The sequence below is a fragment of the Ruditapes philippinarum genome, unplaced genomic scaffold, assembly GCF_026571515.1.
Source record: "Ruditapes philippinarum isolate M1 unplaced genomic scaffold, ASM2657151v2 ctg1659_1_1_1_1, whole genome shotgun sequence".
NCBI classification, from domain to species: domain Eukaryota; kingdom Metazoa; phylum Mollusca; class Bivalvia; order Venerida; family Veneridae; genus Ruditapes; species Ruditapes philippinarum.
In genome coordinates, this window is record NW_026867246.1 from 47,103 (window position 1) to 62,247 (window position 15,145).

Genomic DNA, 15,145 nt, shown 5'->3' on the forward strand with positions numbered 1-15,145 from the left:
TGCCGTTTCAGGTTTCCTTTAGTTTCATTTTTGACCATTTAATCTTTCGGATTGATCTTGAATGTTAAGATGCAATCCTTTGAAGCTTGTATATTGCCAAGAATCAAATAATGTCTGGATCTCACAACTAAGAGATCATTTGAAATAAAACGTATGTTTGTAATAAAATTGATCTCTGGCTGGACGTCCTTGTTTGGCATTCTAAGTATTCTTAAGCTTTAACAATATACTTGTACACCATGCTAGTAGGATCATAGCAGCCCATTTACGAGTTGAGAGAAAAATGGAATGCCTGAAGGATATAAGTATTGACACTTTAATTGTAAAAAAAAGTGATATTCACTCACTGCTTGGTCGTATATTTCTTTGGTTGTCTGAATTAAGAATTCGTTAGAAGGAGAATTAGATGGTCTTATGTAAAGGTAATATTAAAATTTTCAGCTTAATAAGGGGAAGAATATAAAAAACATACCTCACTAAGCCTATAAAATCTTTTAAAGCAGAAACTTAAAAAAAAGTATGTAGATAAATATAACACAGGAGGATGACAGACTTAGCTAGATTTTATAAAATTTAATATCGTCTTTAGCAACTCTTAATTTAATGCGTTTTGTATCTTATCATATGATTCGCACAAGAACTTGCAACAAATAATGGTAATGTTAGTTTGAATTTTGTTTAACCATATTTTTCTTTGAAAAATCGCGTATGTAGTGAGTGTTTGGTAAACATATTATTTATCAAGACGTTTGACAAATGATTCAAATAAATGTTGTTTGTTTTTTTTTAAATTTATTTTAAGAAAGATATTGCATTGGTTTTTTTTTGTACACATAACAGTTCAGTATAAGTGTTGTTGCAACATCAGCAACGGTTATTTCTTTAATGAATATGCTCGATTGCTTTTCATCATGCCATAACTATTTTACTTTACATTGATATATTATTCAAATACTTCGTTTTTATCGAAATATCTTGTTCGCGAAAGACAATAAAATCGTGTTGTTATTTAAGAATTTTACTTTATCCATATGGTATTTTTTGGCTTACAATGCATTCTCTACTTTTCTTTAAAGGGCTTGTTCTTTTTTTTATTTTGCGACATCATGCCTTCTCCAATGTGTAGTTCGTTGCTTTCTGTGTGGCTCCTGTCATTATGGCTGGGTTGAGTCGGGGGCTGCGTTCTGTGAACGTCACGTTGCTTTGTTGATCTTTGTTCTCATTTTTTTGTTATGTTTGATATATATTTTGACGATTTTTCACAAAATGGGAAACACAAAAAGTACAGGGTTGTTAGTTATGTATAACGATTCCTCCGAGCCAAGGAAACAAGTTAAGATCTTATAATGTTTGTTCTTGTTCACCTGATTGTAGTATACTTTCAGGAATTGTTTATTTAGACAGAATAACCACAGGTATCAAGTCTGTTACACTATTTTGTCTCCTAATGACGTAAAAAGCAAACAATTTTTAAGCCCATTTGGAATAGTTTGGTGGAATTCGAAAGTATATTCAATTTGGCAAATACTATGTAATTATATTACTGAAGGGTCTTTTTTATTGAGTTTTCTCTGGGAATTTGACAGGAAATCTAAGGAAATAAGGAAATTTAGAGAAATGTAAACGAGTATATTTCGGCTAAAGTAGATATGTAATTCAATAAAATTTATGAATATCATATTTCTGCATGAGTTGATATATTTTTACAATAAACTGTCCTTGTTGTTTTTATTAGTTATATTCATAAACGTAATTTGAGAGATATTTTACTTATTATGAGTATTTTGAACAGAATTAGATAAAAACGAATCTGTCAATTTCGCTTTTAAACACTGTATCCATTGCCTACGGCCTTCGTGATCAATTCCTAAGCATCGAAACACCAAACCGGTGTTAAAAAGCCGATTTAAACTGATGTCACCGATATTATTTCTTAATTTTATTTCAAGCATATGTAATGACATTAAAACCAGTACTTTATCAACAGACACAGTACACAGTACATGTACATAGTTTATTCAATAATTCAAGACATCATGAAAAATGATTAAGGGGTTTTAAGGTTCTTTTGTTGAATAAAACGTGTTGCTGTATTCACTGATTCATGGTTCACATGTGTCAATATAAAAGACCCCAATCGGTTCTGTCCACTCTTGTATAACACGCAGACAATGTCTTATACACACGCATAATAAATTACCCACGATTAATTTTAAAATAGAAATATATCTTAAGTAGATAACTTACAATAGAGAAAGTCTGGCGAGCAGTATAATCTAATTTTCTCAGTACATCTACCGTTTTATCACCTCTGTGTTAAATAATGGTTCTTATAATAACTGCTGTTGACATAGGTTTCCAGTCCCATTTAACTGCTGCTTGATGTCATTGCGACGCATCTGTGGCTTTTTAACTTTGGTGTGAAAGGTCGGACAAAGTACAATTTAACTTTAAATAAAATCAATATTAAGAGAAAGTTTATTGGTATCGAAAGCCACATTCATACACACATTACTACGTTTATATAAGTAAAATATATCCTAATGTATGCTCCGATTGCATTTTGTTCCTCAATTAAGTTCTTTAATTTACTTAAGTCCCATTTACCTGCTGTTGGTTGACATTGTCACATATCTGTTGTTTTTTAACTTGGTGTGAAAGGTTTTAAAGTGACATTATGCCCATCCAAATGTACATAGCAAAGTCAAAATAAAATTTTACCATTTTTTTTTTGTCTAGTTCATGTGTATAATCAATAACTCACGTGTCCCACAAAGAAAAACTGTAAATATCCTTCGGATTGTATAAATTATGTTCAATTGATAATAACATCGGGGCTGCCTTTAATAGTGCATCTTTTTCAATGTATAAACAATTCAGCTCAACTCGACATCAAAAAATAAACATTAACTTAACTTTGTGTAATTAGATAAAATCAATATAAAACGAGGAAATTTTCAAAGTTTAATGGTATCAAAAGTGCCATTTATGCACCTGTTACAAAGCATATATAAGTTGAATTTATCTTAATATATCTGTCTACAACATGTTTATATGTATTTTCATATATAATTATGTTAAAATTCGTAGTAATGAATTATCTATTCAATCAATTAAGGATGTTAAGATACCAGCAATCGAGTGAGCCACTTTTTGTTTACAATAAAACTGACAATATATGCTAATGTCTTATACTATGAAACGTAAAAACTTTATAACGCTTCATGGACTCTTATATTTGTTTGTTTGCCTTTTTCTATCTCTTAGTGGCGGTCGTACCTTGATAACTTACCAGTAATTACCAATTTCTCCGACTACTTTTTACTTATCACACTTGATTTCTAAATCGCTGTTGAGAGACACTGATGATTGGACTCAATGTACTAAATTGACGACATCACTTGTCACGGAGAAATTTCACCTCGTCCATGGATCGAACCAGTGACTCCTCAATTACTAATCTGATAAGCTAAGCGGGTATGACAGGAGATATAAACATGAATAATGTAAATGAAACAATGTATGTTCAGCATGCTTTGATCATCACTAATAGATAAGCGTCATTGCACTTTTGAACATTATTCTATGAATAAAGTGTTTAATAGTATAATTCTTTAACATTTTCAAATAACTGAGAAGAAACATTTAAGTGCACAGCTGCTGTTTTGATTAGTAAAAGAAGCAGCTAATTTCCTCAGGGATATTGTTGCGTTATTTAGATAATTTCCTGCTCAATTGCAATGGTAAGAAACCTCCTCAGCTGTTTTTACAGAATTTAATACTGACTGCGGAAAATACTTACACATGTTTTTGGGGGCGATTCGGGTGTTAAATGAGGTTATGGTAGATTGATTAAATACATTTAATTTCAATTAAAACGAACGTTTATTATAAAAGAAAATCATTCTTTAACATGAACAAAACGTTCGATTCGAATACAGCTTACAAACAAAAATAAAGAAAATGAAAAACACTAATTTTACTAACTTATTAATAATTATTAAATATGAATTTCCAAATTAAGTTTTACTTAACTTCAATATGATAAGATTTCTTTTATTTAGTTTTCTATTGCATATATGCACATATAACATATTACATGCTGTATACTTTAAATTAGAATTAAAATAAATCTAAATTGAAAATATGTAAATTGAATAAAATATTATGTTTATAAAAATATTTCGGACAAATCAATCATTTTGCAATTTACATAATGTGAATAATGTTAGTTTATTGTTTCCTTGTTTTAATGATAAAAATAGAAATGATGTAACAGTATCAGCGAGTCTCAGATCACATAAAATATTCTTGCATATCAGACTGGCGTTTCCGTTAGTTTTACCCATGCCGGAAATTTCATCTGGCATGGGGGTTCCAGATGAGTCGCGTGCTGTACACTGGCACGATAAAGATGACGTCATTTTACCGTTATGAATGATTTTGTAATTCATACGCTGTTGAATGAAAGTAGTTACGGTTGTAATGATATAAATTGTCATTGAAAATAAAGATAAAGAATTTAAAATATAATGGAATATGGTAGAATATGCAAGAAAAAATATCTGACATATGTTTGCGGTTCGGATCGGAATATCCGTCCCTCGGTCACCCGCCCATGGGCGGTAACTCGGCAAGCCTCGTTACCGCCCAATGGGCGGGTCACCTCGGGACGGATATTCCGATCCGAACCGCAAAATATGACAGATATTATTAGTCTTTTAACGTGTAACATTAAGATTCCATGATAACCGCCATATGAACACATTTGAGGATGTTTCTAAATTCAAAATTTCATCATTTTCACGTTTAAATGTTGAATTCTGCTTAAGCCGGTGCTAGGGGTGTGAATGGTAACTTGCACTTTCCAGTACCGTCCATGAACAGGCTTTTTAATTTTGTCGTTTTGGATTCTGTTATTCTATTTTAAAGTGACGGTATTGTTGATTAAACATTTTGGTTGATTGATTAACACTATATTGATATTAATTTAACAAAAAATATTCCTAGTTCATTCGTTTCATTTACGATCTTCAGAGAGAGATATATAAACCTTTTCTTATAATATTAACCATAAACAATCTTGATCCTTGAAATTGTTCGAACTCTACAGAGAATTTTGTTTTGATTGATTAAAAGATGATTAACTTGAACAAATTCATCATAAATTTCTCAAAAATCTGTCTAAGAAACAAACGTGAATAAGTCTTCAATTACCTACCAGATGAAATACCTGACATAGCGAAAATGTTATTCAATTTATTTCTGTGTTGGCTTGCAGCTCGCAGTTTTTAATGATCATTGTTTAATTCAAATACATGTACTGTATATTTTTCATGCATTTGGCAAAATCAAATAATGGTATACTTTATAAATTTCCGCTCGCTGTTCCTATGAGTGAAATATACACGTAATATGTTTAACGAAGTCTACTTTCAAACAATTAACAAAAACAGCTACTCCACTGATCAGTCGAAAGTAAAAAGTGTAAACGTTAAAGCTTTATCATGTATTTTTTGTCACATTCAAAAAAATCAATCCCCTGAAGCTCCTCTTTATAGTATGAATATATTGATGTTATGTCTTTAACGATATGAATTTTGTGTAGCTAGGGGGACAATTCTTCAGTGCATAAAAAACAGTAAACTGCTGTGATATGGTCTTTGGAGTTGTCTCCCTTAGAAGCCAAAGTAAATAGTCTCTTGTAATTCTGTTTAGGATGATGTATCTTATGTTTTATGTTTTATACTTACTACTTGCAAACATAATCGTGTTTTATATCTTTTAAGCCAGACTAGCCTGTAAATGGTTGTTCATTGTTTTGTATAATGAAATCCCGTAAAATGATATAAACTGTTGAGGTTCAGAGTTCAGGTGATTATTGTTGTCCCTAGAAACGTATTTTTTCAAGCTAATTTTTGGTAACAAACATGAATAGTTTGTCTGCATATTTTGATGATATTAAAATAACAATGCATATTAAACAAATAATCTTCTGTAAAAAGGGTAATTAAAAACATCAACCAAAAAAACACACCATGTGACAGAAACATTAGATTAGTACGCCTTACACAAATGAGTCGGTCAAATATCGATAAACGTCTTTTCTTCAAGGGAAGTTACTGCATCAATATATTTAAGCGTCCTGTCGGAACAAATTGTCGCAGACAAATATTCATTAATATTCATAATTATCTCAAGCATTGAGTGGATAGATACATGTATATTACTTGTTAAAATTCTGATAATTTATGTTTTTTACTCTTTTTTTCTTATTTTACAAGTCTAAATAGATTTGTAATATGTTCTCTACATGTTTAGATCTCGTTCTATTTAGGAGTCAAATATTAAGTTGCGTCATCTTTCATGTTACTAATATCTTCTAACAATAAAAAAGCAAAACTTTAACAGCCGACCAATTATGATGTTCTTTTTGGGCAGATTTGAGTGAAATATGATAAACAAGATCAACAAGAAAAGGCGGCGGTCAATGAACCATTTCATGTTTAATGTTGAATTGTGCTTAAGTCGGTGCTAGGGGGCGTAAATGGTAGTTTGCACTTCAAAGTAATGAACAGGCTCAATCAACATTTCCAATTTTGCCATAATGGACTTTCTTTGGGGATTCATATTTTCTCTATTTCACATCTTCTGAATCAGCATATATATTAGCAAATAAGTCCATGTTTTGCCCTACACAACCCCTTTCTCAAATTAGTTTTGCATTTGCGTTTTGCTGTATATTTAGTTTAAATGAATATGTTAAGGAAATTGCAGGTACACAATAGAATATTTTGTCATTTTCCTAGTGTACAGACAGCGGCCTACACGGGGAGGTACCTGCACGAAATGTGCCTGTTTAGTGCTAAGGCGTGCGAATGATATTAATAGCACCTTTTACTATCTGTTATAGACAGACGCTCTGAAACCAAGTCTGCAATTTTTACATAATATATCTTTGCTTCCGATTGATCTTCACAACTGAACCTTTCCAAATTTAACTTATTCCTAAATTGTAGAAAATTGATGTCTTCCAAACTGACAATAGATGATTTTATTGTCAAAACTGCAATGTGGCATCTTACTACAATATATGCTGTATAATGTCATTATTCTGTTTTAATTCTGGTCTTTTGTACTTTATCTTATCTCTGAGACTTAAAAGTATTACAAATATTTTAAGTCTCAGCTTATCTGTTTGGCCGTATACTTTTTTTATCCGTCTCCTGAACTAACCAGTACTCATTAATCAAGAAATAAAAGTTTGAGCCTTCTAGCTCTGGTAAAAAATATTGGATCAGACTTGAAATAAAGTTTCTTTAATCATATAAAAAATACCAAGTCTTAAAAATAATGTCATCAGCACAATGGTCATCTTATTTAATGGAAAAAACTCAAGAAATACACTTGTACTGACCTAGGTCGAGAAACACGTCCACTTGAATGCCGCCAAGAAAGGTGTAACGTTTTAAGGAACACAAACCCTGTTGGTGAAAAGCTATATATGGCTTTCCACCAAGAGTGGTTTGTGTCTTTATGATATGGAAAACATTTTCTTATGTTAATTTACCGACTTTAGTTTTGCATATTATTATTCTTGTTATTAGTATTATGACGATCTACCAACGTTAATTACTGAAAAATGTACCTCAACCGTCTTTGCACAAAAACAAGAAATTACATGAAAATACATGAACTTAATAACATGAATTACATGGCGGCTTAAAAGCATGCAAATCACGTAAACATGATCAAGTTGTTCAAAGAAAAAATCGAAAAAAAACAAAACTTAGTACTTGGAAAATTAGTGGCGTCTGACCTATGAAGTGTTACCGATGATTGACGATTAACAATCGTAATTTCTCGTCCTTTTCCGTCAAATTCCGAATATGACGATTGGGTTGTCAATATAAATAACCCATAATGCTTTGCGAAATTTTTTAGCTCAAGTAAACGTCAAATTTCAGGAATGACAAAATTTACCTTGTTATCTTACTTGTAACGGATTATCTTATCAAATACACACATAAATATAATTTTAACAGGTAAGATACCATCCATACTGCTGCTTTCTGTAGTATCACGGGTTTAAAAGGGAGTCGTGCTCAGTGTTTATCGTTTCGTGCTCAGGTAATGTCGAACCACCTTATTGTTGACTGTGTCGTTAGCTGAATGTTTCGAAGTGAATGTTTTACACTGCCGACTTAGGCATAAAATAGGCAACTCTTTAGACAACCGAAATATTATGAACAAATCATAGATTACTTTTGAATTTCAGATTTGTGTTGTAAATTGTGAAAAACAAATCATGAATTTTCTTGGAATTGTGAAGTTTAAGCATTTTTTCCCCTTAAAATTGTGACAGAAAAAGAGTGATATCACAATTTTTGAAAATCAGTTAACAAGCTTTATAGTATCAAAGCAGTTTCCATTAAAAAAATGAGGTTATTTCAAAATATTTGAAATAGAAAAGATCTATTCAGAGAATATTTCTGATCAAAATATAATTTTATTATTAGATAGTGCCTTTATTAGGGCCCATTAGTGGCGGTTATGTCTTGTTTTTGTGAATTACAACTGTCGGAAGTCTTCTGTTATTCACCAGCACAAGGGAGGAACTTGTGTTTTTAATTAAAGCATAAATATATGAGCAACAATTATAGCATACATGTATTTAAGATCACTCATGCGAACAATGTAAACATACCTGCTTGCAATATGTTAAGATGATAATGATAAAATAAAATGTTTATTTTTGTTTGAAAAATATGGTCCAGGATTTCCTTAGATGAAAGCATTAAGGAAAAAGACACAGCTTTCAATTTGAAGAATTTTTAAAAACGAAAATCTCTGTTTTAACTAATTACTATTAGGCGAGTTTTTGAGATAGTAAAATAATTCAAATTAAAATACACCATGGAACACAAAATATTTCTTAATAACAGCGTGAAAAATTGTTGCATAGATTGTCAATTTTTTAACTAAGTTGTAAAATTAGTCTGTTTTCAGACCATTCTGTTTGAAAGACCTTTGTTGTTAATACTAACTTGGAATACGTTAAAGTAGGGCAAACTTGTAAATATAATTTGTAATTTTCTTGTATTACTGTTTTTGGCAGTATTCAGTATATGAGTAATCCAAGAAATTTTAGAAAATAGTGTTTCTTTCAGTTGTAAAACTTTCAAGTTTAAAGGGTAGTCCAATGCAATACTGATTTTCACAGGGCTTGTTATAGTTATAGTATAGGTGTTACTCTGCTAAAAAGTACAAATATCTCATAGCAACGTCATACCTATACAAATGTAGGACTAGTTTATAGTGGTCATGTTTACAGGGATTCTATAACTTCATTTCTGCCCTGTTAAGGCTGACACAATAAGCTTTCACTTAGCATGAGCAGCATCAGATGGTCCATTTTCTAAAATAGCACCATTAAATATTACTTAATATCCCCTTAACAGAGCTTTATTACATATTTTTGTAAAGAGCATAACTTGACATGATGTATCAGCCTGAAACTTCATAGATGGATAGATCTTATGTAGACCTAGTGCAGTGCAGATCAACCATAACTCTTTAATTTATAACTTTTGGGGTTATTGCCCTTGATGATACTTCAAGATGAGTTTTTATGTAGAGTAAAACATGGAGACTATAAAAGATATCAGCATATAACTTCACTACAGGAGATCTTTACAAAACAATATTAACTCTGACAGGGTTGAAAATGCCAACATAGCATAAGCATGTCATAAGCAACCATGACTGTACTGTGTATAACAAAAAAGCAGACATGTTTATGCAAAACTTTTATTACAAAATCACCTAACAATGCATTTCCACACCTCAAAATAAAATATTCTCATGTATCAATTCCCTATTGAATTTGACAAAGTTGCATATGGTGGTATTTGCTCGAGGACAGTGATAGTTTTAGTTTCCTCATTTAGAAAATATTATTGAGATGATATTGTACTATTATGTCATGTTTAAACCATATTGTAACAGAATTTCTCTTGTTTAGTCGTTGATGACTTACAAACTGTTTCAACTGTTTTTAGTAAGATTGTAAATTTAATAGGATGTTTTATGAAAAAAAGAATACTTAGGAAATTTACATGTACAAATTGCCTGTCATTGGGTTTATGTTTTTGTCTTTGGAAAGCGAGAAATAATGTTAACCATTTTCTTTATCATTTAAACAGTACAAGAAGCATTACATGCGTCAAAGTTGAAGTGATTTTTTTGTAAATTTTGTTTATATCACCTGTGATATACATGTATATACCGGTATAGACTTGAAAAACTACAAAACATGCGTGCCAGTGACATAATGTATTATAAAATATTGATCAACTTTTGAACGAAAAAAAAGACCTAACAATATGGGCTAAGATTACCATCAATATTTCATTCCCATGTCATGAATTATTTATATGAAATTATTTATTTATATCATATATTATATCTGATTGTATATTATTCAATAGGTTTCAACTTAATTTGTTTTATACTTCCTGTATTTATACTACAATTCTAGTGTTGATTCAACATTCATATTGTTCATAAAAGTAGAAATACAATGGGCAAACTTATAAATACGAAATCAGTGAATATGATAACAGATTAGATGAATTATTTTCTAGACTTTCAGTTAAGCAGAAAGTCATCATTTATATATACAGTTGCATTGTGATTTACAAACCAAACAAAACAATTAAAAAAACAACTATACAATGACAATGTAAATAATAGTGTCACAACTTTATGATTGTATATGAAAATATAAAAAATTGTGCTCTCTGTACTTTTATTATCTTCAAATCTATTCATTAATATTATATTGTTTGGGAGATTTGATGGTCTTATTGTAATGAGGGCCATTGTACAGTGTTATACCTGTAACACTGTTTTCAGTTTGGCAACAAGTGAACACATGTATAGCTTTTCTTTAATTTTTCATTTAATAATTTATAGAAATTACTGAAATATGAAAGAACTTGTTTTATGTCTTAAAGGAATGTAACAAAGTGAAAATCTAGAATGAAAAATTGATTATATTCAAGTTTAAAATAGAAATCTCTTCTGGGTAAAGATAAAATATTTATGTCCTAGGGTGAATTATACATAAATAATTCTACAGTCAAGGAATATAAGATTTTGAATTTACTGGCCCGAATTTCAGTATTGAATTTATTCTACTATATATTTAACTAAATTTTATTAAAATTTTCACTGGCCCGAACTAAGTTCACTGGCCATAGGCCAGTGCTAAATTAGATGACTGATTCTATGCGATATAAGACATTGTAAAGAAATTTCCTTATACCAACATTCTCTAATTATTGTCTCAAAAAGTTTGTTTTCTTTTTCAAGCCTTTTACACCGGTATTTTATAAATGAATGAATATTAAGAGGATATTTTTTCGTTTGAGTGAAATATGGAATATATATTTTCACGAAACATGATAAAATGCCACATATTTTCACGAGCCAGGACGGCGAGTGAAAATATTATATGTGGCATTTTATCATGTTTAGTGAAAATATATACCATATTTCACGAAAACGAAAAAATAACCTTTTTATTTAATTTCATTATCAAAGAAAAATGGTTACGAACCCCCTTGCTTGCTACGCAACTGCAATTGTACAGCGCACAGTAATATAGTTATTTCTTGTTTTGCACGCGATATTTAGCACTACATTAACAACTCTAAAAACGTCTATACAGCGTTAATGACTGAATTAAAGATATTGGTGTTCAGATTAATTTTCTTAGTTAGACCGTTTTCTATCTTTCTAGATAGTTTCCAAAACGAAATTCAACAAAAAGTTGTTTTGTAAAACAAAATAGCAAAAGAAGCCCCTTAAAATAAATATGAGTTTTGACTCCGCCCACTTTCATATTTATATTTCATATTTATTTTAAAAAAACATGAAATATATTTGACTGATATAGCACCATATTTCATGGATAAAATCAATATTGAACCATTTACTAATATTATTCTTTTTCATATTTGAAAAACAAAACATTTGATATTCAGATTAAATGTTTAAAAAAACAATATGTACTTAATATGTATTTGTTTAACCTTTTGATATACTAGGTCAGTTAAGTTTGTTAACAAAATTAATATTAAATAGATGCCAGAACAGTATTACTGAACTTAAATTAAACAACTTTAAAGTCATTTTTGCATATTACTTGAAGTCTCTAAATGCCTTTTATTTGAAAAAAGTGGCTTCAAAATCATTATATTTTCCATAAATTATGTAATTGTATGTTTTATAACATTTTTTATCCTGTAAAGTTAGTGCTGATGCCATGATATTTAGAATTATTTTTTTCAAATACTGGGCATTTTGGATTCAATATTACAAGTACCGGTAGTGACATTAATTTTGTAAAAAAAATTACTTTTTTTGTCTTGATGTAGATCTATATGTTTTCCATATCAAATTCACTATTAAAAAAATGCATTTCCTGTTTCAAGAAACATTATTATCATGATTAACACTTTTTAGTTTTTTTCATCATTTCAGCCTTTATTACAATTTTAACCGGAGAAAAAGAAGAACAAATTTAAGCCATGGCTGAGTGCGTAAAGGTCATAGTGCGATGTCGGCCTATGAACAAAAGAGAAGAAGATCTCAAATGTAAATGTGTAATAGAGATGACTGGGGCTCGGGCGCAATGTGCCATTACTAACCCTGGGGACGCTAAAGCACCACCGAAAAGTTTTACATTTGATGGAGCATATTTTGTTGACTCGACAACAGAAAATATATATAATGAAATTGCATACCCACTTGTGGAGGTAAAGTCTTATTTTTCAAGAACTATTGTAAAATACCAAAAAATCAAAAATCAAAAATCTCATTTTGTTAAAGCTGCACGCCTCCAGATGAGCCAAAATATTTCATGAAATTCAGATCTTAAGAAAAGTAAAAAGGTTTAATATTTAATTAATAATTTACATGTCAAAAGCGATTAATGACTGATTTTACAGTATCAACTGTGTTACTAACGCAGTAAGAGGTATTTATGTTTTTTGGTAATTAATGTGGATTGTAAGTGCTGTTTGCAATGTATAAATTACTTTCTTTGTTCACTTCACAGTATTTTACTTTAAAATACATTTTCAAAACTTTCATGAAAATTCGCATAAATCTGAAGGCATGCTGCTTTAATAATACGACATTTTTATTATAATGTAAAGAGATCAAATTAGATGTAATCTGTTCTTGATGCTCTTACATTTTATAATGTATTGTATAATTATGAGGTTTAAACTACAAGTGGTTTTATGGAGATGATGAAACTTATTTAAATTAAATCTAGCATACTAAGTATGTTTTTCAGGCCAATGTCATTATGAATGTCTCACATTTGGTAATATTGTGTTATTTGAAATTTTGTGAGATATGAATCGCATCAGAGTCTGAGAGACTTTTGATTGTTCCATGTGAATGTGGTACCCAGTTAGCTTATGAAAGGTTGGTGGTTCTACTCTAGTGCCACATGTACATGAAATAATACACAACATTAATGATAGATAAAGGGGGGGGGGGGTCGACCATGATCTTCCTCCATAGGTAAAGCAGGAAAATTGCCATAATGACCTTAGTGTTGAAGTTGCTTAAATCCTTACAAAAAAGATGGAAAAAATAACTAAACAATTAAGAAAGCAAACTTTTATTTTGTCTTCTTGTTTTGTTGGCAATTGTTCTCAAATAGTGTATATACGTGTACATGTGATAATTACAATAGTGGAACTGTGGGTAATCTGTTATAAACTATGTTAGAGTAGTGACATTTTTATGAAATACAAGGTGTAGAAATAATCTATTTCAATTGATTTATTATCTTTAAGCAGTGTTTAAACAATCCATTGAAGTGCATTAAGAGATTTTATTTAAAGTCATTGTGGGGGGAAAAACAGCTTTTTTATTAAACCATTGTCTGCCCATGCATTGAAATAAAATTTTCAATTTCCTCTCAACAAATTGTAACATTGATTTTTAGATAAAATGAAATAAAAAGTTTTACTACTTTTTATTTACAAAGCCAAGGGTAGGATTTTCTTTTTACATATATGGTTTGGTCTGATTTTCCTACTTTCTATGTTATTTTAAGATATTTTGTTATATTTTTTTTAAATAATCTATTTTTGTCTTGAAACATCTTTATTATGCCCCTACTTTTGGTGAATATAGGTGGATATAGATTTGCCCCTGCCCGTCCAGTTCTCACTCTTTCCTGCTGTCAAGCTGTCCATCCGTAGACTGATAAAATAGTGGTTTGTTATGATATAACAAAATCAGTATAAGATTACGGTACCCCACTTTATCAATGAATTGTTTAGCATGAATAACAGCATTCTTATAATATATCGGTAAATTACCTTTAACCAGGAAGAGGGAAATATTGAAAATATCTCCTAATAAAAGACATATATAATATAATATATAAAGTTCAGATTACTAGTTTACCAATATATACAAGGAAGTAATATTAGTGCCATTAAAGTAGATCTGTTGTCAGTTTATTGCTAATGTAATTATATAAAAGTCTGCTGAACTTGTGTTTTTGTACTATAAAGGTGCAAATACATGTATTATGCCAACACTATTGTGAAAAACATCTTAAATAACAGAACCATGTTTACACTTTTATATAAAGTTAGACTTTATAAATAAATATTTTAACACTGATTTGTGTGACTTAACCTTTACCCTGCTGGCAGCAACTGTTTCTACCCTTGTGCCAACTGTTTCTACCAATGTGCCAACTGTTTCTACCAATGTGTCAACTGTTTTTACCAATGTGCCAACTGTTTTACCTATGTGGCAACTGTTTCTACCCATGTGCCAACTGTTTCTACCAATGTGCCAACTGTTTTTACCAATGTGCCAACTGTTTTACCTATGTGGCAACTGTTTCTACACATGTGCCAACTGTTTCTACCTATGTGGCAACTGTTTCTGCCCATCCAGCCACCGTTTCTACCCATGTGTCAACTTTTTCTACCAATGTGCGAACTGTTTCATCCTATCTGGCAACTGTTTCTGCCCATCCCGCCACCGTTTCTACCCATGTGGCAACTTTTTCTACCAATTTGCCAACTATTTCTACCTA

The 15,145-nt window shown here is 30.5% G+C and overlaps 1 protein-coding gene across 3 annotated transcripts in view; it reads left to right on the plus strand.

The window, feature by feature from the left end:
- Window positions 1–7,891: 7,891 nt before the first annotated feature.
- Window positions 7,892–15,145, plus strand: part of LOC132735406 (kinesin-like protein KIF17) — a 29,467-nt gene continuing 22,213 nt past the window's right edge. For all 3 annotated transcript variants that reach the window (XM_060722346.1, XM_060722347.1, XM_060722348.1), the window contains exons 1-2: window positions 7,892–8,045; window positions 12,550–12,824. In XM_060722346.1, the coding sequence (XP_060578329.1) occupies window positions 12,597–12,824 (228 nt within the window). In that variant the 5' untranslated portion in view covers window positions 7,892–8,045; window positions 12,550–12,596. The remainder of the gene's footprint in view (window positions 8,046–12,549; window positions 12,825–15,145) is intronic.